The sequence below is a fragment of the Hyperolius riggenbachi genome, chromosome 9, assembly GCF_040937935.1.
Source record: "Hyperolius riggenbachi isolate aHypRig1 chromosome 9, aHypRig1.pri, whole genome shotgun sequence".
NCBI lineage: Eukaryota > Metazoa > Chordata > Amphibia > Anura > Hyperoliidae > Hyperolius > Hyperolius riggenbachi.
Genome location: NC_090654.1, coordinates 17,067,935 through 17,085,941, shown reverse-complemented (window position 1 = coordinate 17,085,941; position 18,007 = coordinate 17,067,935). Strand labels below are relative to the sequence as shown.

The 18,007-nt window shown below is 43.4% G+C and overlaps 1 protein-coding gene across 2 annotated transcripts in view; it reads right to left on the bottom strand.

The window, feature by feature from the left end:
* Positions 1 to 18,007, bottom strand: part of CACNA1I (calcium voltage-gated channel subunit alpha1 I) — a 614,989-nt gene that overhangs the window by 111,072 nt on the left and 485,910 nt on the right. For both annotated transcript variants that reach the window (XM_068252020.1, XM_068252021.1), the window contains 2 exons: positions 14,673 to 14,806; positions 14,227 to 14,297 (listed from right to left, as the gene is read on the bottom strand). In XM_068252020.1, the coding sequence (XP_068108121.1) occupies positions 14,227 to 14,297; positions 14,673 to 14,806 (205 nt within the window). The remainder of the gene's footprint in view (positions 1 to 14,226; positions 14,298 to 14,672; positions 14,807 to 18,007) is intronic.

Here is an 18,007-nt window from a genome sequence, read left to right as displayed (position 1 = left end):
GCACCTAGGTTGCAAAAAAGTGTCACACATGTGGTATCGCCGTACTCAGAAGAAGTAGTATATTGTGTTTTGGGGTGTATTTTTACACATACCCATGCTGGGTGGGAGAAATCTCTCTGTAAATGGACAATTGTGTGTAAAAAAAAATCAAACAATTGTCATTTACAGAGATATTTCTCCCACCCAGCATGGGTATGTGTAAAAATACACCCCAAAACACATTATACTACTTCTCCTGAGTACGGCGGTACCACATGTGTGGCACTTTTTTGCACCCTAAGTGCGCTAAGAGGCCCAAAGTCCAATGAGTACCTTTAGGATTTCACAGGTCATTTTGCGACATTTGGTTTCAAGACTACTCCTCACGGTTTAGGGCCCCTAAAATGCCAGGGCAGTATAGGAACCCCACAAATGACCCCATTTTAGAAAGAAGACACCCCAAGGTATTCCGTTAGGAGTATGGTGAGTTCATAGAAGATTTTATTTTTTGTCACAAGTTAGCGGAAAACGACACTTTGTGAAAAAAAACAATTAAAATCAATTTCCGCTAACTTGTGACAAAAAAAAAAAATCTTCTATGAACTCACCATCCTCCTAACGGAATACCTTGGGGTGTCTTCTTTCTAAAATGGGGTAATTTGTGGGGTTCCTATACTGTCCTGGCATTTTAGGGGCCCTAAACCGTGAGGAGTAGTCTTGAAACGAAATTTCTCAAAATGACCTGTGAAATCCTAAAGGTACTCATTGAACTTTGGGCCCCTTAGCGCAGTTAGGGTGCAAAAAAGTGCCACACATGTGGTATCGCCGTACTCAGGAGAAGTAGTATAATGTGTTTTGGGGTGTATTTTTACACATACCCATGCTGAGTGGGAGAAATATCTCTATAAATAGACAATTGTGTGTAAAAAAAATTAAACAATTGTCATTTACGGAGATATTTCTCCCACCCAGCATGGGTATGTGTAAAAATACACCCCAAAACACATTATACTACTTCTCCTGAGTATGGCAATACCACATGTGTGGCACTTTTTTACAGCCTAACTGCGCTAAGGGGCCAAAAGTCCAATGAGCATCTTTAGGCTTTACAGGGGTGCTTACAATTAGGCACCCCCCAAAATGCCAGGACAGTGAACACACCCCACAAATGACCCCATTTTGGAAAGTAGACACTTCAAGGTATTCAGAGAGGAGCATAGTGAGTCTGTGGCAGATTTCATTTTTTTTTGTCGCAAGTTAGAAGAAATGGAAACTTTTTTTTTTCTTTTTTTTGTCAGAAAGTGTCATTTTCCGCTAACTTGTGACAAAAAATAAAATCTTCTATGAACTCACCATGCCTCTCACTGAATACTTTGGGATGTCTTCTTTCCAAAATGGGGTCATTTGGGGGGTATTTGTACTATCCTGGAATTTTAGCCCCTCATGAAACCTGACAGGTGCGCAGAAAAGTCAGAGATGCTTGAAAATGGGAAAATTCACTTTTGGCACCATAGTTTGTAAACGCTATAACTTTTACCCAATCCAATAAATATACACTGAATGGTTTTTTTTTTATCAAAGACATGTAGCAGAATAACTTTCGCGCTCAAATGTATAGGAAATTTTACTTTATTTGAAAAATGTCAGCACAGCAAGTTAAAAAAGTCATTTTTTTGCCAAAATTCATGTCTTTTTTGATGAATATAATAAAAACTAAAACTCGCAGCAGCAAACAAATAGCAGCAAAAGAAAGCTGTATTAGTGACAAGAAAAGGAGGTAAAATTCATTTAGGTGGTAGGTTGTATGACCGAGCAATAAACCGTGAAAGCTGCAGTGGTCTGAATGGAGAAAAAGGCTCTGGTCCTTAAGGGGCGAAAAGACTGTGGTCCTGAAGTGGTTAATATATATAGTATAGTCTTCTTAAAACAGGAAGCATATACATGTTGTCACTTTCAGATTTTACTGAGAAAAAAGGCCTTAAAGAGAACCCGAGGTGGGGATCTTAGAATAAAATCTGTACACAGAGGCTGGGTCTGGCTATAGTGCCCAGCCTCTGTTGCTAGTTGAATCCCCCCTAAGTCCCCCCATAACTTATAGCAGCGTGTCGCAGCAGGCTATGTTTATCTACCTTGTGTTACTCACTCTGCTCCCCCGCCTCCTGCAGAGCGCCGGTCCCCGCCCCATCCCTTCCCTCCCTGTTGATTGGAGGGAAGGGACGCGAGCGGGGACCGGCGCTCTGCAGGAGGCGGGGGGAGCGGCGTGAGTGACAAGTTGTGAGGTAAACATTGTCCGACAGTGCGGCTGTAATTTATGGGGGAGAGCGGAGCGCAGGGGGGACTTAGGGGGGATTCAACTAGCAACAGAGGATGGGCACTATAGCCAGACCCAGCCTCTGTGTATAGATTTTATTCTAAGATCCCCACCTCGGGTCCTCTTTAAAGTAATACTTCAGGTCAGTGGAATGAGGGATGTAAATATTCCCTTTACCTTAATCTGCTAGGCTTTAGAAACACTTGCTTGATATCATGTAGGTCCCTCTTGTGCTGCCAAAACTGCTCTGTCTACACTTCCTATTTTCTGTCCGCGCTTGCTTGCAAGGCTCGTCTGGTGGTTTACTATGGTTTACTGTCTCGATTAAACATTTATAACTCTCAAATCATAAAGAATATTTGCCTGTACAGCCACTTTGTTATTTACAATAGTGGAACGTCTCACTGAAATATCTCCCAGACATTAACCATGCAGAAGAATGTCTGCTGGCAACACTTCTCTGTAATTTATGATGGTTTTACCGCCACAGGGAAACATCTCTCACAGTCTCAGAACGCAAAAGATTGCTTTTTTCTTGTACGACGCCATGTCGAAAAAAATTGTGATGAAGTGTGTAAAATATAAGTAATAGTCCACTGTGGTCGAATCAAACCTCTTCAAACCCAAGGTACCCGCATAAAGTCAGTATGCTCTCTCAGAAAGTTTGAGGACTGGCGTAGCAATAGGGGATGCAGAGGTTACGACCATACCGGGGACCCCAAAATCAGATTTCTTGCAAAAATACTGCATTACTGAAATTTTAATTGTAATTTTTGCTCAATCACAGTACTCGGGTCGGGAACACTGGACCAATCAGAGATTGCAGAGCCAACTTGCAAGTATTTGGCTAATCACAATATGCAATAAGTGACCAAAAAAAGATTACTCAGAAATCAGAAAACAGAAATCTGAAATCCGCGGAATCGGCATTGGCAAATATCGGAATTTCCTTGGAATTGGAAATCAGCATCTCAGACCATCCCTAGAAGTGACTCAGTTACTGCAGGCTTACACATAATAGCAACCAGATAACTAGAATTTGAGGTACAAATGTCAGCCTACACATCCCTTTCTGATTTATTTCCAAGAACTGGTAGTAGTGTTGGTCAAATTTCCCTCCAATTAAGTTTGGTCAAATTATTTCTAACGTTCAAAGTAAGTCTTGAGCTGAATTCTGTAATATAAGTCGTGTAATATAAGTCCAGGCTCGCACACCAGTTCAAGTTGCAATAATCTTCTTTATTGCTTCATCAGCACATGAAATGTGACAATTGTTTCGGGGCCTATCAGGTCCCTTTCCTCAGACAGTGCAAACAAACAAAAAAACAACAACAAAAAAACTGAGCTGAATTCTATTCTTACTGTAGAAAGGTTTCAGTTGCTGTCTAATTCCACCAGTTTTCCTTCGAGTTCTGCACTTTCTTAAAAAATGGACAACACCACATTGAAATACAGTTGTGAATAGGCATGGGCTTTCAAGTCCAGACGGACTCTAATTCGGAATTCTAATGAAGTCTAATGACTTCAGGTGTGACTGCGGGACAGGGGGCGTTAACATATTCAGAAGTCTTCGGGACGTCTGTGTTCCATTACGCCTGTTAGGCGGAATGAAAGTCACGTTCCACCACTCACTAACGCGCTTCCTCCTTCCGGCTTGAAAGAGGAAGCACGGTAGTGAGTAATGCAATGCTGCTTTCATTACTCCTATGATGCGTAATGAAATGCAGACATCCCAAAGACTTCTAGGTAAGTTAACCCCCCCATCCCTGAAGTCATTAGACTTCATTAGAATTCCGAATTGGAGTCTTTCTGGACTCAAAAGCCCATGGCTGGTTATGGATAGAAAAAACTGGATGACAGTGGATGGTTACGTAGCCACCTGACTGCAAAAGCCCAGATGTGGGCAATAATCAGGTTTCTTCAGTTTGGCTTGGACAATGGCTGTTTGGGTCAAACTTGAGATTAACTTGGACAATGGCTGTTTGGGTCAAACTTGGGAGTAACTCGAACACAAACACTACTAGTAAGACTTCCCAAGGAACCCTTTATTTACATCGGGGGAAAAAAACAAGATTGTTTATACTTCTGTTTATTGTTTTGTTAATACTTTTTCACCATACAAAAACACAAACTTGTGTCTGCACGCTATATATAAATAATCTTGTTTTCATCTTGAAGGTATGGATCAAAAGATATCTACATCATTGAAAAAAACAACAAAAAAACGGAAGGATGAGTTTGACATCCTTGTGCCATGACACTGAAGACGCCTGTATGAGGCATGTCACCCAGCAGGAACTGTAACTCAATCTCCCAGGCCACATTGAAGGGCTGGAATTGTACAGATGCTGTGGCATACGACACGACTGACATCACGCGGTGGGGTGGGCTAAATGAGGAGAACAATGCTCTTGACCAGTGTTAGGCTGATCACTGGAACAGGAATCGGTGGATATCAAAGGCCACTGTACACTAGAGATGTCGCAATCATCAAATTTTGGGTTCGCGAACAGCGAACATGAACTTCTGCAAATGTTCATGAACATGTAAACCGCAATAGACTTCAATAGGCAGGGGAATGTTAAAACTTGCAGGAACTTTTTCTAGCCACAAAAGTGATGGAAAAGTTGTTTCAAGGGGTCTAACACCTGGACTGTGGCATGCCGCAGGGGGATCCATGGGAAAAGTCCCACCAAAAATGACAGAGTAGATGCAGAGTCGGGTTTGAAACCTTAAAGGGCAGAAATCACAGTACGTTCCTACAAATAATTCACTGGAGTGGTACTGTGCCTGCAACGTAATGTGGCCACAATAGCAGTAGTGTGCACAGCTATGGGTGTCAATGGGCTGTGGAGTGTCACAAACAGAGGAATGCAATAGTTATATCTAGGGATGGGACGAATCCACAATTTCTTCGAATCCGAATCCGGATCCGAATCTAAAAAGGTTCTCGAATATCTCGAACCTTTCGAATCCCGAATCTAACGAATCCTGCACATAAGAATTGTGCGATCCGTGGTATAGTTGCCCGCAGTATAGGTACCCAGGCATAGGTAGCGAGGTAAAGGTGCCTTCAGTATAGCTAGCTAGGTATGGGTGCCTTCAATATTGGTAGCTTTCAGTATAGGTAGCAAGGTATAGGGGCCTGCAGTATAGGTAGCAAGGTATAGGGGCCTTCAGTATAGGTAGCAGGGTTTATGGGCCTTCAGTATAGGTAGCAAGGTATAGGGGCCTTCAGTATAGGTAGCAGGGTTTATGGGCCTTCAGTATAGGTAGCAGGGTATATGGGCCTTCAGTATAGGTAGCAGGGTATATGGGCCTTCAGTATAGGTAGCAGGGTATATGGGCCTTCAGTATAGGTAGCAGGGTATATGGGCCTTCAGTATAGGTAGCAGGGTATATGGGCCTTCAGTATAGGTAGCAGGGTATATGGGCCTTCAGTATCGGTAGCAAGGTACATGTGCCTTCAGTATCGGTAGCAAGGTATAGGGGCCTTCAGTATAGGTAGCACAGTACATGTGCTTTCAGTATTGGTAGGTAACTAGGTATAGGGGCCTTCAGTATAGGTAGCAGGGTATATGTGCCTTCAGTATAGGTAGCAGGGTATATGTGCCTTCAGTATAGGTAGGTAGCTAGGTATAGGGGCCTTCAGTATAGGTAGTAAGGTACATGTGCCTTCAGTGTAGGTAGGTAGGTAGGTAGGTAGGTAAAGGGACCTTCAGTATAGGTAGCAGGGTATAGGGCCTTAAGTATAGGTAGGTATGTAGGTAGGTAGGTATAGGGGCCTTTAGGTAGGTAGGTAGGTAAAGGGACCTGCAGTATAGGTAGCAGGGTATAGGGCCTTAAGTATAGGTAAGTATGTAGGTAGGCAGGTATAGGTGCCTTTAGGTAGGTAGGTACGTATAGGGGGCCTGTAGGTAGGTAGGTAGGTATTGAGGCCTGTAGGTAGGTATAGTGGCCTGTAGGTAGGTATAGGGGCCTTTAGGTAGGTAGGTAGGTAGGTATAGGGGCCTTTAGGTAGGTAGGTAGGTAAAGGGACCTTCAGTATAGGTAGCAGGGTATAGGGCCTTAAGTATAGGTAAGTATGTAGGTAGGCAGGTATAGGTGCCTTTAGGTAGGTAGGTACGTATAGGGGGCCTGTAGGTAGGTAGGTAGGTATTGAGGCCTGTAGGTAGGTATAGTGGCCTGTAGGTAGGTAGGTAGGTACGTATAGGGGGCCTTTAGGTAGGTATAGGGGGCCTTTAGGTAGGTGGGTATAGCGGCCTGTAGGTAGGTAGGTAGGTATAGCAGCCTGTAGGTAGGTAAGGATAGTGGCTGGTAGGTAGGTAGGTAGGTATAGTGGCCTGTAGGTAGGTATAGTTGCCTGTAGGTAGGTAGGTATAGTGTCCGGTAGGTAGGTAGGTATAGGTGCCTTTAGGTAGGTAGGTATGTATAGGGGGCCTGTAGGTAGGTGGGTAGGTATTGAGGCCTGTAGGTAGGTATAGTGGCCTGTAGGTAGGTAGGTATAGGGGCCATTAGGTAGGTAGGTAGGTAGGTATAGGGGCCTTTAGGTAGGTATAGGGGCCTTTAGGTAGGCAGGTAGGTGCGTATAGGGGGCCTTTAGGTAGGTATAGGGACCTGTAGGTAAGTAGGTATAGCGGCCTGTAGGTAGGTAGGTATAGCGGCCTGTAGGTAGGTAGGGATAGTGTTAGGTCGGTAGGTAGGTATGTAGGTAGATAGAACCCCCCTCCCCCGCCAACCCCCCCACGGTCCCCTCCGTCCCCCGTGCCTCCTCCGCTCACCCCTGCATAATAATCTACTCACCTTTCCCGTGGAGCGCAGAGCGGCAGACCTCTTCGTTACTTCCCTGTTCCCTCTAGTGGCCGGACCGGCTTTTACTGATGACGTCATTGTAAAAGCCGGTCACTAGGGGGAACCAGGAAGTCGGCGAGAGGTCTGCGGCTCTGCGCTCCGCTATGGATAGGTGAGTGGATGCGGGCAGGGGGGGCGAGCGGAGGAGGCGCGGGGGGGTCGGATGAGGTCGGAGGAGGACGAGTGCGAGCGGCGGATGCGCGGCGATGCGGCGTCGGGATTCGGCGGATTCGTATAGTGGAAAATGGCGTCGGGATTCGAATCCACGAATCTCGAATATTTCCTAATATTCGAGGGATTCGTGGATTCGCCGGATTCGTCGTCCCACCCCTAGTTATATCGGAATACAGTGAAAAAAAAAGCACTGCAGTGGTACTGTGCCTAAAACTTAATGTGGCTACAATAGCAGTAGTGTGCACAGCTATGGGTGTCAGTGGGCTGTGGAGTGTCACACTCAAAATAAAAAGCAGGAGACCAATGTACTAGCCCTCAAAAGGGCTATTTGGGGTGCTTTCAGCAAGTAGCCAGTGAGGAACAAGAACACAGGCCTAGCTAATGCTTTCCCTACCTATCTGCAGCAAGTCTGACCCTGCTCTCACTAACAGCAGCCAGCAGAGAATGAATCCAATATGGCCACTGCAGCTGCTTTTTTAATAGGGGGTGGGGGGTCCAGGAGGGTGTTCTAGCTGATTGGCTGCCATGTGTCTGCTGACTGCGAGGTAAGGGGTCAAAGTTTGGCTTCATGATGTGGGGGGGGGGGGGGGGCGGGTCGAACACGACAAATGTTCACAGTTCGCTGAGAACATGAACAACGGAAATTCGCCGGGACATGTTCGCCGGCAAATTGTTAGGGCCATCTCTACTGTACACATGCTAAATTAATGGCAGAGGCAGTCATAGGCTGCCTTGGCTGAGTTTCATCTACTGTGTGCACACGTGCACACAGCTTAACATTGCTCTTAATGCTCTAAATTATTACATTGGAGCACTTAGGCAGAACTGCTACAAAGTCAAGGTAGGTGAATGGAGTCAGATGAAAATTCCAAATGTGATCATACACAATTCAACCAAATTAATAAATGTTCCCATTTTTCTGAAAAAAATGATCAATTGAATAGAAAAATCAAAAAGTTTTTTTTTTTTCAATCGAGAAAAACATTTATTGATCTTTCTGTGGAAAACAAAAGTTTGCCTTCTTAAACATCTCAGACATCTAAGAACTCACTCCAACCTGAATAATTGCAAATACTTTCTGAAGGCAAAATTTTGTTTTCCATAGCACTTTAGTAAGAGGGCTTTTAGGTCCATTGTGGGCCCTTACACAATACCCTAAGAGTTCTGGTTCACCATGAGCTTGCTGGGTACTTTGTAACTCCTTATCTTTGTAACTCTTTATATTTTTGTAAAAAGCCCCAATATGGTATATTGATTCATATTTTCAAATTATTCAAAAAAGTGAAACAATCGATCAGATCTTTCTAGTTGAAAAAAAATAAAATAATTGTGTATAACCTTACCAGATATCATTTGTGGTATACAAAGGGACAGGATGAACATTTTAGCAATTTGAAAGCTACCAGCTTGTCTATTAGTGGCCTTTCTCCAGCTGGATCCCTCCCTGATTTAGTTTTGGCCTAAGCAGAGAGACTGACTCAAACGCACAGCTGTATACTATTATATTTATGGAAATGCTGCCATTGATTTCCAATGATTCATAGTTGCAAAATCAGGCATAAGGCTTATTTGTAAGCCAAAGTAGTAAAAAAGTGAATACATTTTACAATGCTGAAGCCCCCTAAACAACAAGGTAAAGATTTAGGCATCGAGCTTATATAAGATCCTTGCAAGTACTCATAAGTCCCTGCTGGTTTATATTTTATTTATACCTTTCACGAGATAAGGTGGATGGCCAGGGTGCATCTATATGCTGCTGTTGTGTGGTTGGGAGAATAAATTGATGGTAATAAATGTCACAACCTATTTGCATTCATAGTAATCTGGAAATAGGTTATGCACTCTATTATCACACTTGTGGACATTGATTCTGAATTATTAAAGCCCTCGTTCTTCCTTCTAGCTTTTTCATTTGTAGTAAAGGTGAAAAAGGAGATGAAGGGAATTATTCACAAAAATCCAGTCAAGTTTCCATGTACAGGGAGCACACAGCCATTGTACTGTCTACATCGGGTACGTCAAACCAGTCCTACGAGGGCCGAGATCCTCACACATTTTTGATACAGCTCAAATGAATTGGTGGGTCTAAATCAGGAAAGGTGTGGTCCATCAGGTAGAACACATTCCTTTCTTTCTCAATCCATCCTAAAAACTAGCATGTATCTGGCCCTCCGGGCCTGGAGTTCGACACATGTGGTCTACATGCTGACAAGGTAGTGCGTGCCGCGCAATTAGCGTAACCCTTGTTACCAAGGTAATGCGAGGTTTATTTGTGTAAGTGTGCTATGCCCATAGAGTAATGTATGTTACATAGTTGCATAGTTACATAGTTATTTGGGTTGAAAAAAGACATACGTCCATCAAGTTCAACCAGAAAACAAAGTACAACACCAGCCTGCTCCCTCACATATCCCTGTTGATCCAGAGGAAGACGAAAAACCCTTACAAGGCATGGTCCAATTAGCCCCAAAAGGGAAAAAAATTCCTTCCCGACTCCAGATGGCAATCAGATTAAAAAACCTGGATCAACATCATTAGGCATTGCCTAGTAATTGTAGCTATGGATGTCTTTCAACGCAAGGAAAGCATCTAAGCCCCCTTTAAATGCAGGTATAGAATTTGCCATAACTACTTCCTGTGGCAATACATTCCACATCTTAATCACTCTTACTGTAAGGAACCCTTTCCCAAATAAATGGCTAAAACGTTTTTCCTCCATGCACAGATCATGTCCGCTAGTCCTTTGAGAAGGCCTAGGGACAAAAAGCTCATCCGCCAAGCTTTTATATTGCCTTATGATGTATTTATACATGTTAATTAGATCCCCTCTAAGGCGTATTTTCTCTAGACTAAATAAACCCAGTTTATCTAACCTTTCTTGGTAAGTGAGACCTTCCATCCCACGTATCAATTTTGTTGCTCGTCTCTGCACCTGCTCTAAAACTGCAATATCTTTCCTGTAATGTGGTGCCCAGAAGTGAATTCCATATTCCAGATGTGGCATTACTAGAGATTTAAACAGGGGCAATATTATCCTAGCATCTCGAGTTTTTGTTTCCCTTGGTGGCTGGATGGTGTAATGGTTAAGGTCTCTGCCTCTGACACAGGAGACCAGGGTTTCGAATCTCGGCTCTGCCTGTTCAGTAAGCCAGCACCTATTCAGTAGGAGACCTTTGGCAAGTCTCCCTAACACTGCTACTGCCTATAGAGCGCGTCCTAGTGGCTGCTGCTCTGGCGCTTTGAGTCCGCCAGGAGAAAAGCGCAATATAAATGTTATTTGTCTTTTAATGCATCCCAAAATGTTAGCTTTAGCTGCAGCAGCTTGGCATTGAGTGCGATTATTTAACTTGTTGTCGATGAGTACTCCTAAGTCCTTCTCCAAGTTTGATGTCCCCAACTGTATCCCATTTATTTTGTATGGTGCTAGTTACCTAGCAAAACTTGCATTAAGTAGATAATGCAAATTGTGCCCTCTCCCAGTTAATTCCTGACAACTTCATGTGGAGAAAGATAGGGTGGAGGAGGAGTCTGGACAGCAACCAGAGACTTGGTCTGTCCAATAAAATTTTAATGTAATCTCAACAGCAAAAGAAACTACAGGACCCAGCCAGCCAGGTATTTTCAATATAATTACTGCAAAAAGTAAAAATCTCAATTTTTTTACTCTGAACTTTTCAGTTCCCTATTTTATTACTCTGAACTTTTCAGATACTGATAGCCACATTTATAAAAGTGGGAACACATTTGTCCTGTCAATCAGGCATCAAGAAAAGAGTAAAATCAGTTATCCACAAATAATCCACCTAATGTGGCCATTTAGAAGCTCCATGCTATCGAAAGTGGTAAATCATTAGATATCCACTTGTAAACTACTAGTTCATACCCTGTTTCCTCAAAATTAAGAATTCCCCTGAAAGTAAGCCCTAGCAGGAATAACGAGCATACTGAAAAGTAAGCCCTTCCCCAAAAGTAAGCCCTATCGGCAGTAAGGGGAAAAAGTATGGCAACTTCAGTTATTACTGGAGCCCATCGTCTCACGGGCAAGACATGGGGGAAACCATGAGGACACTGAGAACAGAGTGCGACACAGGAGGACAGGTGGAGGACGCGGGTACAGAATGGGACACAAGGAAAACACTAAAGGTACAAGGGGGGCACAGCTGTAGACAAGAGGTGGATCCAGCAGTAGGAGAGGTGGCACAGTGGGAAGGCAGCAGGACACACAGCACAGGAACTTGTGTGTTCATAGAATTATAAGACATCCCTTGAAAATAAGCTGCAGCACATTCTTTGGTTCAAAAATTAATATAAGAAACTGTCTTGTGTTCAGGGAAACAGTAGTTTTTCTCACTTATCTTTCTGTGGAAACAGAAAGAGTCACTTTGAGACTGGTTTATGTTGGAGGTATAAAATGTATTAACTATAGGGTGCATTCACACTATGATACCGTTAACACTGGTGTTGCTTGCAGATTTCTGCCAATGTCATTTTTTTTCAAATTGAAAATGGCATTTTCAATTTCAAGAAATTGTTTGCGAAAATATGACAAAAATTGTTGGAAATACGAAAAATTATTATTTTTACCACAAAAGCATGAAAAATCATTATTTTTATTTATTGCGAAAACATGAAAAATTGTTGTTTTACCTATTCAGGTTCCGTCGTTTTCACGTGAGAAATGTTCACCTCCCATTCATTAGCCTATAACTTTATCACTACTTATCACAATGCACTGATCTATATCTTGTTTTTTCCGCCACCAATTAGGCTTTCTTTGGGGGGTACATTTTGCTAAGAGCCACTTTACTGTAAATGCATTTTAACAGGAAGAATAAGAAAAAAATGGAAAAATTCATTACTTCTCAGTTTTTAGCCATTATAGTTTTAAAATAATACATGCCTCCATAATTAAAACTCACGTATTGTATTTGCCCATATGTCCCGGTTATTACACCGTTAAAATTATGTCCCTATCACAATGTATGGCGACAATATTTTATTTGGAAATAAAGGTGCATTTTTTCCATTTTGCATCTATCACTATTTACAAGTTTAAAATAAAAAAAATATAGAAATATTTCATCTTTACATTGATTTTTAAAATGTTTAGACCCTTAGGTAAATATTTACATGTTTTTTTTTTATTGTAATGTTTTTTTTTTTTTTTATAGTAAACATTTTATTTGGGTAGTTTTGGGAGGGTGGGAGGTAAACAATAGATTTATAATGTAAATGTGTGTTCATTTTTTTTTTTTACAGGTGTAGTATTACTTTTTGGCCACAAGATGGCGGCCATGAGTTTGTTTACATGACATCACTCTAAGCGTAACACACGCTTAGAGTGAGTCATCGGAGAGGGAATGGCCAGAAAAGGCGCAGCTTCCGAGAGAAGCTGTCGCTTTTTCAGCGGGGGAGAGGAATCAATGATCGGGCACCATAGCCCGATACATTAATTCTGTGGCTACCGAATCCGCGGCCGGGAGTGCGCGTGCACGCGTGCGATTGGCCGCGGGAGCGCGCGGTAGTGCGCATGGTTCCTGGACGTAGAAACTACGTCCAGGAACCAAAATAGGTTTAGCATGAAAATTCACAAAAATTTTAAAAATCAAAGTGTTAGTCAAATTTAACATTATTTTTGCAAAAATAAGTGCAAAAAGAATATCTGCAATTTTCGCTCATCATTGGTTACTTATACCCTGACCAGGCGTCCCGTTTTACCTGGGACAAGTCCCAGGTTCAGGGTCCCCTGTCCCAGGCTGCAATGTGTCCCAGGTTATGTCCCACTTTTGGCAGCCGGGTGTCCCAGCTGTGAGGCTCTGTGGCCGTATGAGATAATGTTTGCCTCATTTACCATTTGCGGAGTCGGAGTAATCGTTTTCTGCTGCATTTCATGTGTCAGAGGTAACGGTAGTTGCATTTTGGTAATAAAACGAAAATAACAGAGGCGCCAACAAAGGATAAAATAGCTAAAAACTGTTTTAAAAGGAAGGAAGTGGTTGGACTCGCCTCCCTCAGGTATATAAATGACCAGGCAGAATAAGCCGTTATAAATATAACCTTGACATTTATTAAGACAATCCTCCAAATGTGCAACGCGTTTCACGGGCCAACATCCCGCTTCATCAGGCAATCGAGTGTGGCATTTTATTTGTCAGAGGTAACGGTTATTGCCATTCATGTGTCAGATGTAACAGTTGCTGCAGTTATTTGATGGTCATAGAGATTGCATTTGCTACTTTGGGGTTATCTATGTTTTGGGAGGAAACTCTGGCCCACTGCCTCAGTTACATTACAGTTTGCTCTGCCCACACCATATCATGGACACACCCATTTTCCTTCACGGTCATTGAAACGCCCATTTTTCAAGGCGCCGTGTTTTGCGCACCGCACTAGCACCCTCCTCCTGTCCCAGGTTGAGACAAGAAAAATCTGGTCACTGTATTACTTACCACATGTGAACTTGCTTGCTGTAGAAGATCATGTTATCCTAAAGCACTTTTTTACAGTGCATTGTTGATAAAGATTTTTAAAATTCCCACGTTTTGTAGAAACTATGACAATTTTGCTATGCAAATATTGTGATCATTTTGATCTGCACGGTGTCCTCAGCATTGTGTGTGTGTTATAATGTGTTACACAATACACATAGCTTAAACTTACTTAGTCTCATTTTATTTTACTATGCATATTGCAGAATATTTTATAGAGCGCCATATCAAAACCACACAGACCATACGGTGCTACGTACTGCTGAGGGGGGACCACGCTGCGGTCTACACACAGAAGGCATTATTTCTAGTGAAAAGAACTCTATATACATTATTAATGACAGCTTTGTCAGCGGCCTCACTGACCACAAAGGTTGTTAATGACACCATCACCATGATGCGGAGGTCGGCATTATTCATTACCTGCGGCAAAGCTTGTACCACGGTGTCCAGCAACGCCCTCATGCCAGTTGCCATTTTCAGCAGCTTCAGCACTGAAAGTCGAAGACAGTTAATTAGAACATAATGCCACAACGAACGAGATTCAAGAGCTCAGCCACAACTCGTTACCGATCATTTCATGCTTTCATGTAGCCGAAATCACTTTTGACTTTGGACAGACTTTAAAAATACGGTTATAGAAACTAACTAAGCTTCAGAAATAAAACCAAACACACTGTAGAGTGAATAGCTGAATAACTCGATATCAATATATGAGCCTGAAATGCTTTATCACAGAATGCACTGGGCCTCATCTAGACACCTGAACTGAGATGGAACAGTGGGGATATGAAAGATTAAATATGACTGGTTGAAGAGATGTCTGAGGCTTTCCTCCTCGGAGTTTTATGAATAATTCCCTTTGTTACCTCGAGTGATGCGTAGCACTCTCATGATGCGGATGATGGTGGGATTGATGGGCAAAGCGGCATTGATCTCTATTTCTTCCAGAGTGATTCCCATTACGGAAAGGAGCACGATTGCCAGATCCAGCTGGTTCCACCTTCATTGAAAAACAAAACAAGACAAGCAACAATCACATTTTTGGAACATGCTGACTGAAAGTATTGCAAACCAGAAAATGTATCTAGATGGGATGTTAAGAAAAAATCTTGTTGTCTTTCAATAAAAGGTGATACCAGGGTCATAAGAATGAACCGGAGGGCCCCTAACAAAACTGAGCCATCTAGACCCCTGCAAAACCTTGCCCCCCGCCCCCATCAAAATTGTGGCTGGGCCCCATGCACTAGCAAGTAATCACCCATCCCCCACTCAGGCTAGTAGGACATGGCAGCGGGCGTGGCATACATTAACTATTGTCACCAGAGCTAGCAACACCTCCTCTTCACTCCTTTCTTCAACCACCTCATACAGTGTAACTCCTTGCGGCTAACGTCCCTGTATGTCAGTCATGTGACATGCTTCAGGGAGCTGCAAGGAGTTAAACTGTACTGTGCAGCTAAAGAGAGGAGTGAAGTGGATGCCTCACTAGCTCCACTGATGACAGGTAATGTATGCTACTTGTGCTCTGCCTCTCCCCTCAACCAGGGGTGGACAAAGGTATCGCAGGTATTGAACAGAGACGACAACAGGATAAAATATGCTAAAAACTTTAGAATTGCTAAATAAAACCTTTTATACCTTTCTATATCCCTGTATGTCCACTATATCACTGCCCTTGCAGCGTGTATCTTTTTGACCCTAACCTACTACCGTTGTGATGTCCAGGCGCCGCTCATTGCATTGTATTGCTAGCATAGAGCGGGCGTCCTGGTTTCCTGGACGCGCTGATGCCGGGAGAGTGACGTCATCCCAACCTCGTGAGCCACAGCAGGAATTGGAGAGCTTGGTCCCCAGCTCGGCCAAGCGGGACAGAGGCACACCCTGGCTGAGTACGCTGTGCCAGCCGCATTAACATCAGGTGAGACCTGCCTGGCAGAGAAGGGATGAAGTGTGTTTAGGATACTCAGAGCGCCCCCTTTCTGAGAAGTGAGAGGATGGCTTGATCGCACCTGAGGGGTACTCCCACTACCCCAACTCTGCAGAAACTCAATACTCTTCAGCCAGCCTAGCATCCACGGCCATTTTGTTTTCAACTGTGCAGCAACAGCTAAATTGAGCCCCTTATAATCCGGTGCTCGAAGCTCATGGAACATGTTACGTGCCTGCTCTGCAATGCAGCTTTACTGTTATCTGCAAGCCAATTTTTTTCCCACAAGCTTCTCTGCCAAAATTGCCCCCTCTTTCCACTCATCAGGCAATATTGCGGCTATTCTAAAAGAAGAGATTTGCAACAAAGAAGGTACAATTTGTCACCATTTGTCATACATAGAAAATCGGCACCGGGAGACATGGGCGCAGGATACAGCCGGTATTTGGCTGATCCTGCTGCTGCACAAGTTCCCGGCCGCGCTAAATACTATTCCCCCTCTAGGCCGCCATGGATGGTGGGGAATGAAATAATTCAGTTTCCAGCAATTGCTGGAAGCCGAATTATTGTGTTTTAAAAGTAACTTCAGCTCCGTCTTCTGACAGCACAGGAGTTACTCTGTGTGCACTGCTATAGCTGTAATTCCTATTACGGCCTATGGTGGCGCCGGCTGCGCCCAAATCTACCTGCGCAGTAATAAAAGTGCTCGCCATGAGGTGCCAGCGAGCGGCTGCAACCAAGTGCCCAAATTTCCCCTTCATGTGGCTTTTATTATAGCCACCTATGGTGGTGCCGTGTTTTCCTCTTTCGGCCTAGATATACTACCCCAACAAGGGGCAGTGAGGATGAGAAACACAACAATATTAAAATCATTAGAGAGGCCTTTAAAGGGAAGGTAGTAACTGTTGGCTTACCTTCCACCAACAAGATGACCAAATGGCAAGAACTGTAAACAATTTTTATTAACCTCTTGAGGACCGCGATCTTGAACCCCCCACCCCCCCCCCCACCCCTAGTGACCAGGCCATTTTTTTTATAAAATAGGCCACTGCAGCTTTAAGGGCTCGCTGCAGGCCGTAAAACTCAGCACACAAGTGATTTCCCCCTACCCACCCCTTTGATCGCTCCCAGGATGTTTATTTATTTTTCTAAAGATTTATTTCTTTTATATTTTAGTACATTTCTGCATTGTTTTAAATTTTTGTTTCCCCCCCCCTCCTCCCTCCCCCACCAGCCAATCAGTGCAATAGGCTGTCATAGGCTTCAGCGGATCCCTTCCTAGCCACCCAGGGGGACAGCCATGTCACACGGCTGTCCCCAGTACAGCGCTTCTTTAGATCGCAGCGATGTAGTTATTAGACGGCTAACAGTCCCTAGCGGCGATCGCCGCTGGGAGGCTGATGCCGGAGATCTGCTCCGTCATTCAAGTGGGGATGCGTGCGCATCGGCGCGAGCGATCCCCTGCAATTTCCGCCCCTAGCACTTCACGCCAACTGGCGTGGAGTGGCCCTGCAGCTGCCGTTCTGCTCACGCCAAATGGCGTTGAGCAGTCGTTAGCTAGTTAATCACGTGTTCACAACGCATTTCACCAGTGCAACCTTGCTTCCTCGAGGCAGTGTTAAGGGCCTCAAAAGTGCTCATAGTGTCCAGGTGACCTTTTTGCATCACATAACATTGACCTAAAAAAGCAAGTTCATACTCCTAAAACGTGTTTACCAATCTTGCCGATTGGTCATCTCATTGGGGTAAAGGTGGTCACTAACGGTCCAATTTCTAGCAAAAAATTGTTAGAGCGATCAGAAATTCTGATTGGATTGGGTGTAAATTATCTCCATCGATGGGCACAATCAGTTACAAACTATTATAAAAACAGTCGTCCGATTAGATTTTCGGTGAACCAAAATTTGGATTTTCTTGTTGGTTGTGATAGGAAGCAATGATTGGTTTGTTGATGGAGTAGTGAACGATTTCACTTCTCATCAGAATTTCTGGTCGGTCGAACGATTTTTCACTAGAAATTGGATCGTTGGTGGCCACCTTAAGTCAACCACTTACCTCACTTTTACAGCTGCTTTTATTTATTGTATCATTGTTAGTTGCTCCCTTCTCCCTGTACATTGTTATAAAGCACAGCTCAACATTATCAAATAGCAACAAAATACCTCTCTTTTGTGGTACCCTGAAAATAAGGGACAAGTTCAAAAGTTCCTCATAGTTTTTTAATTGCAGTGAAAATGTTGAAGTTGGAAGGTCATTGGTCTGGTGTGCCCATAA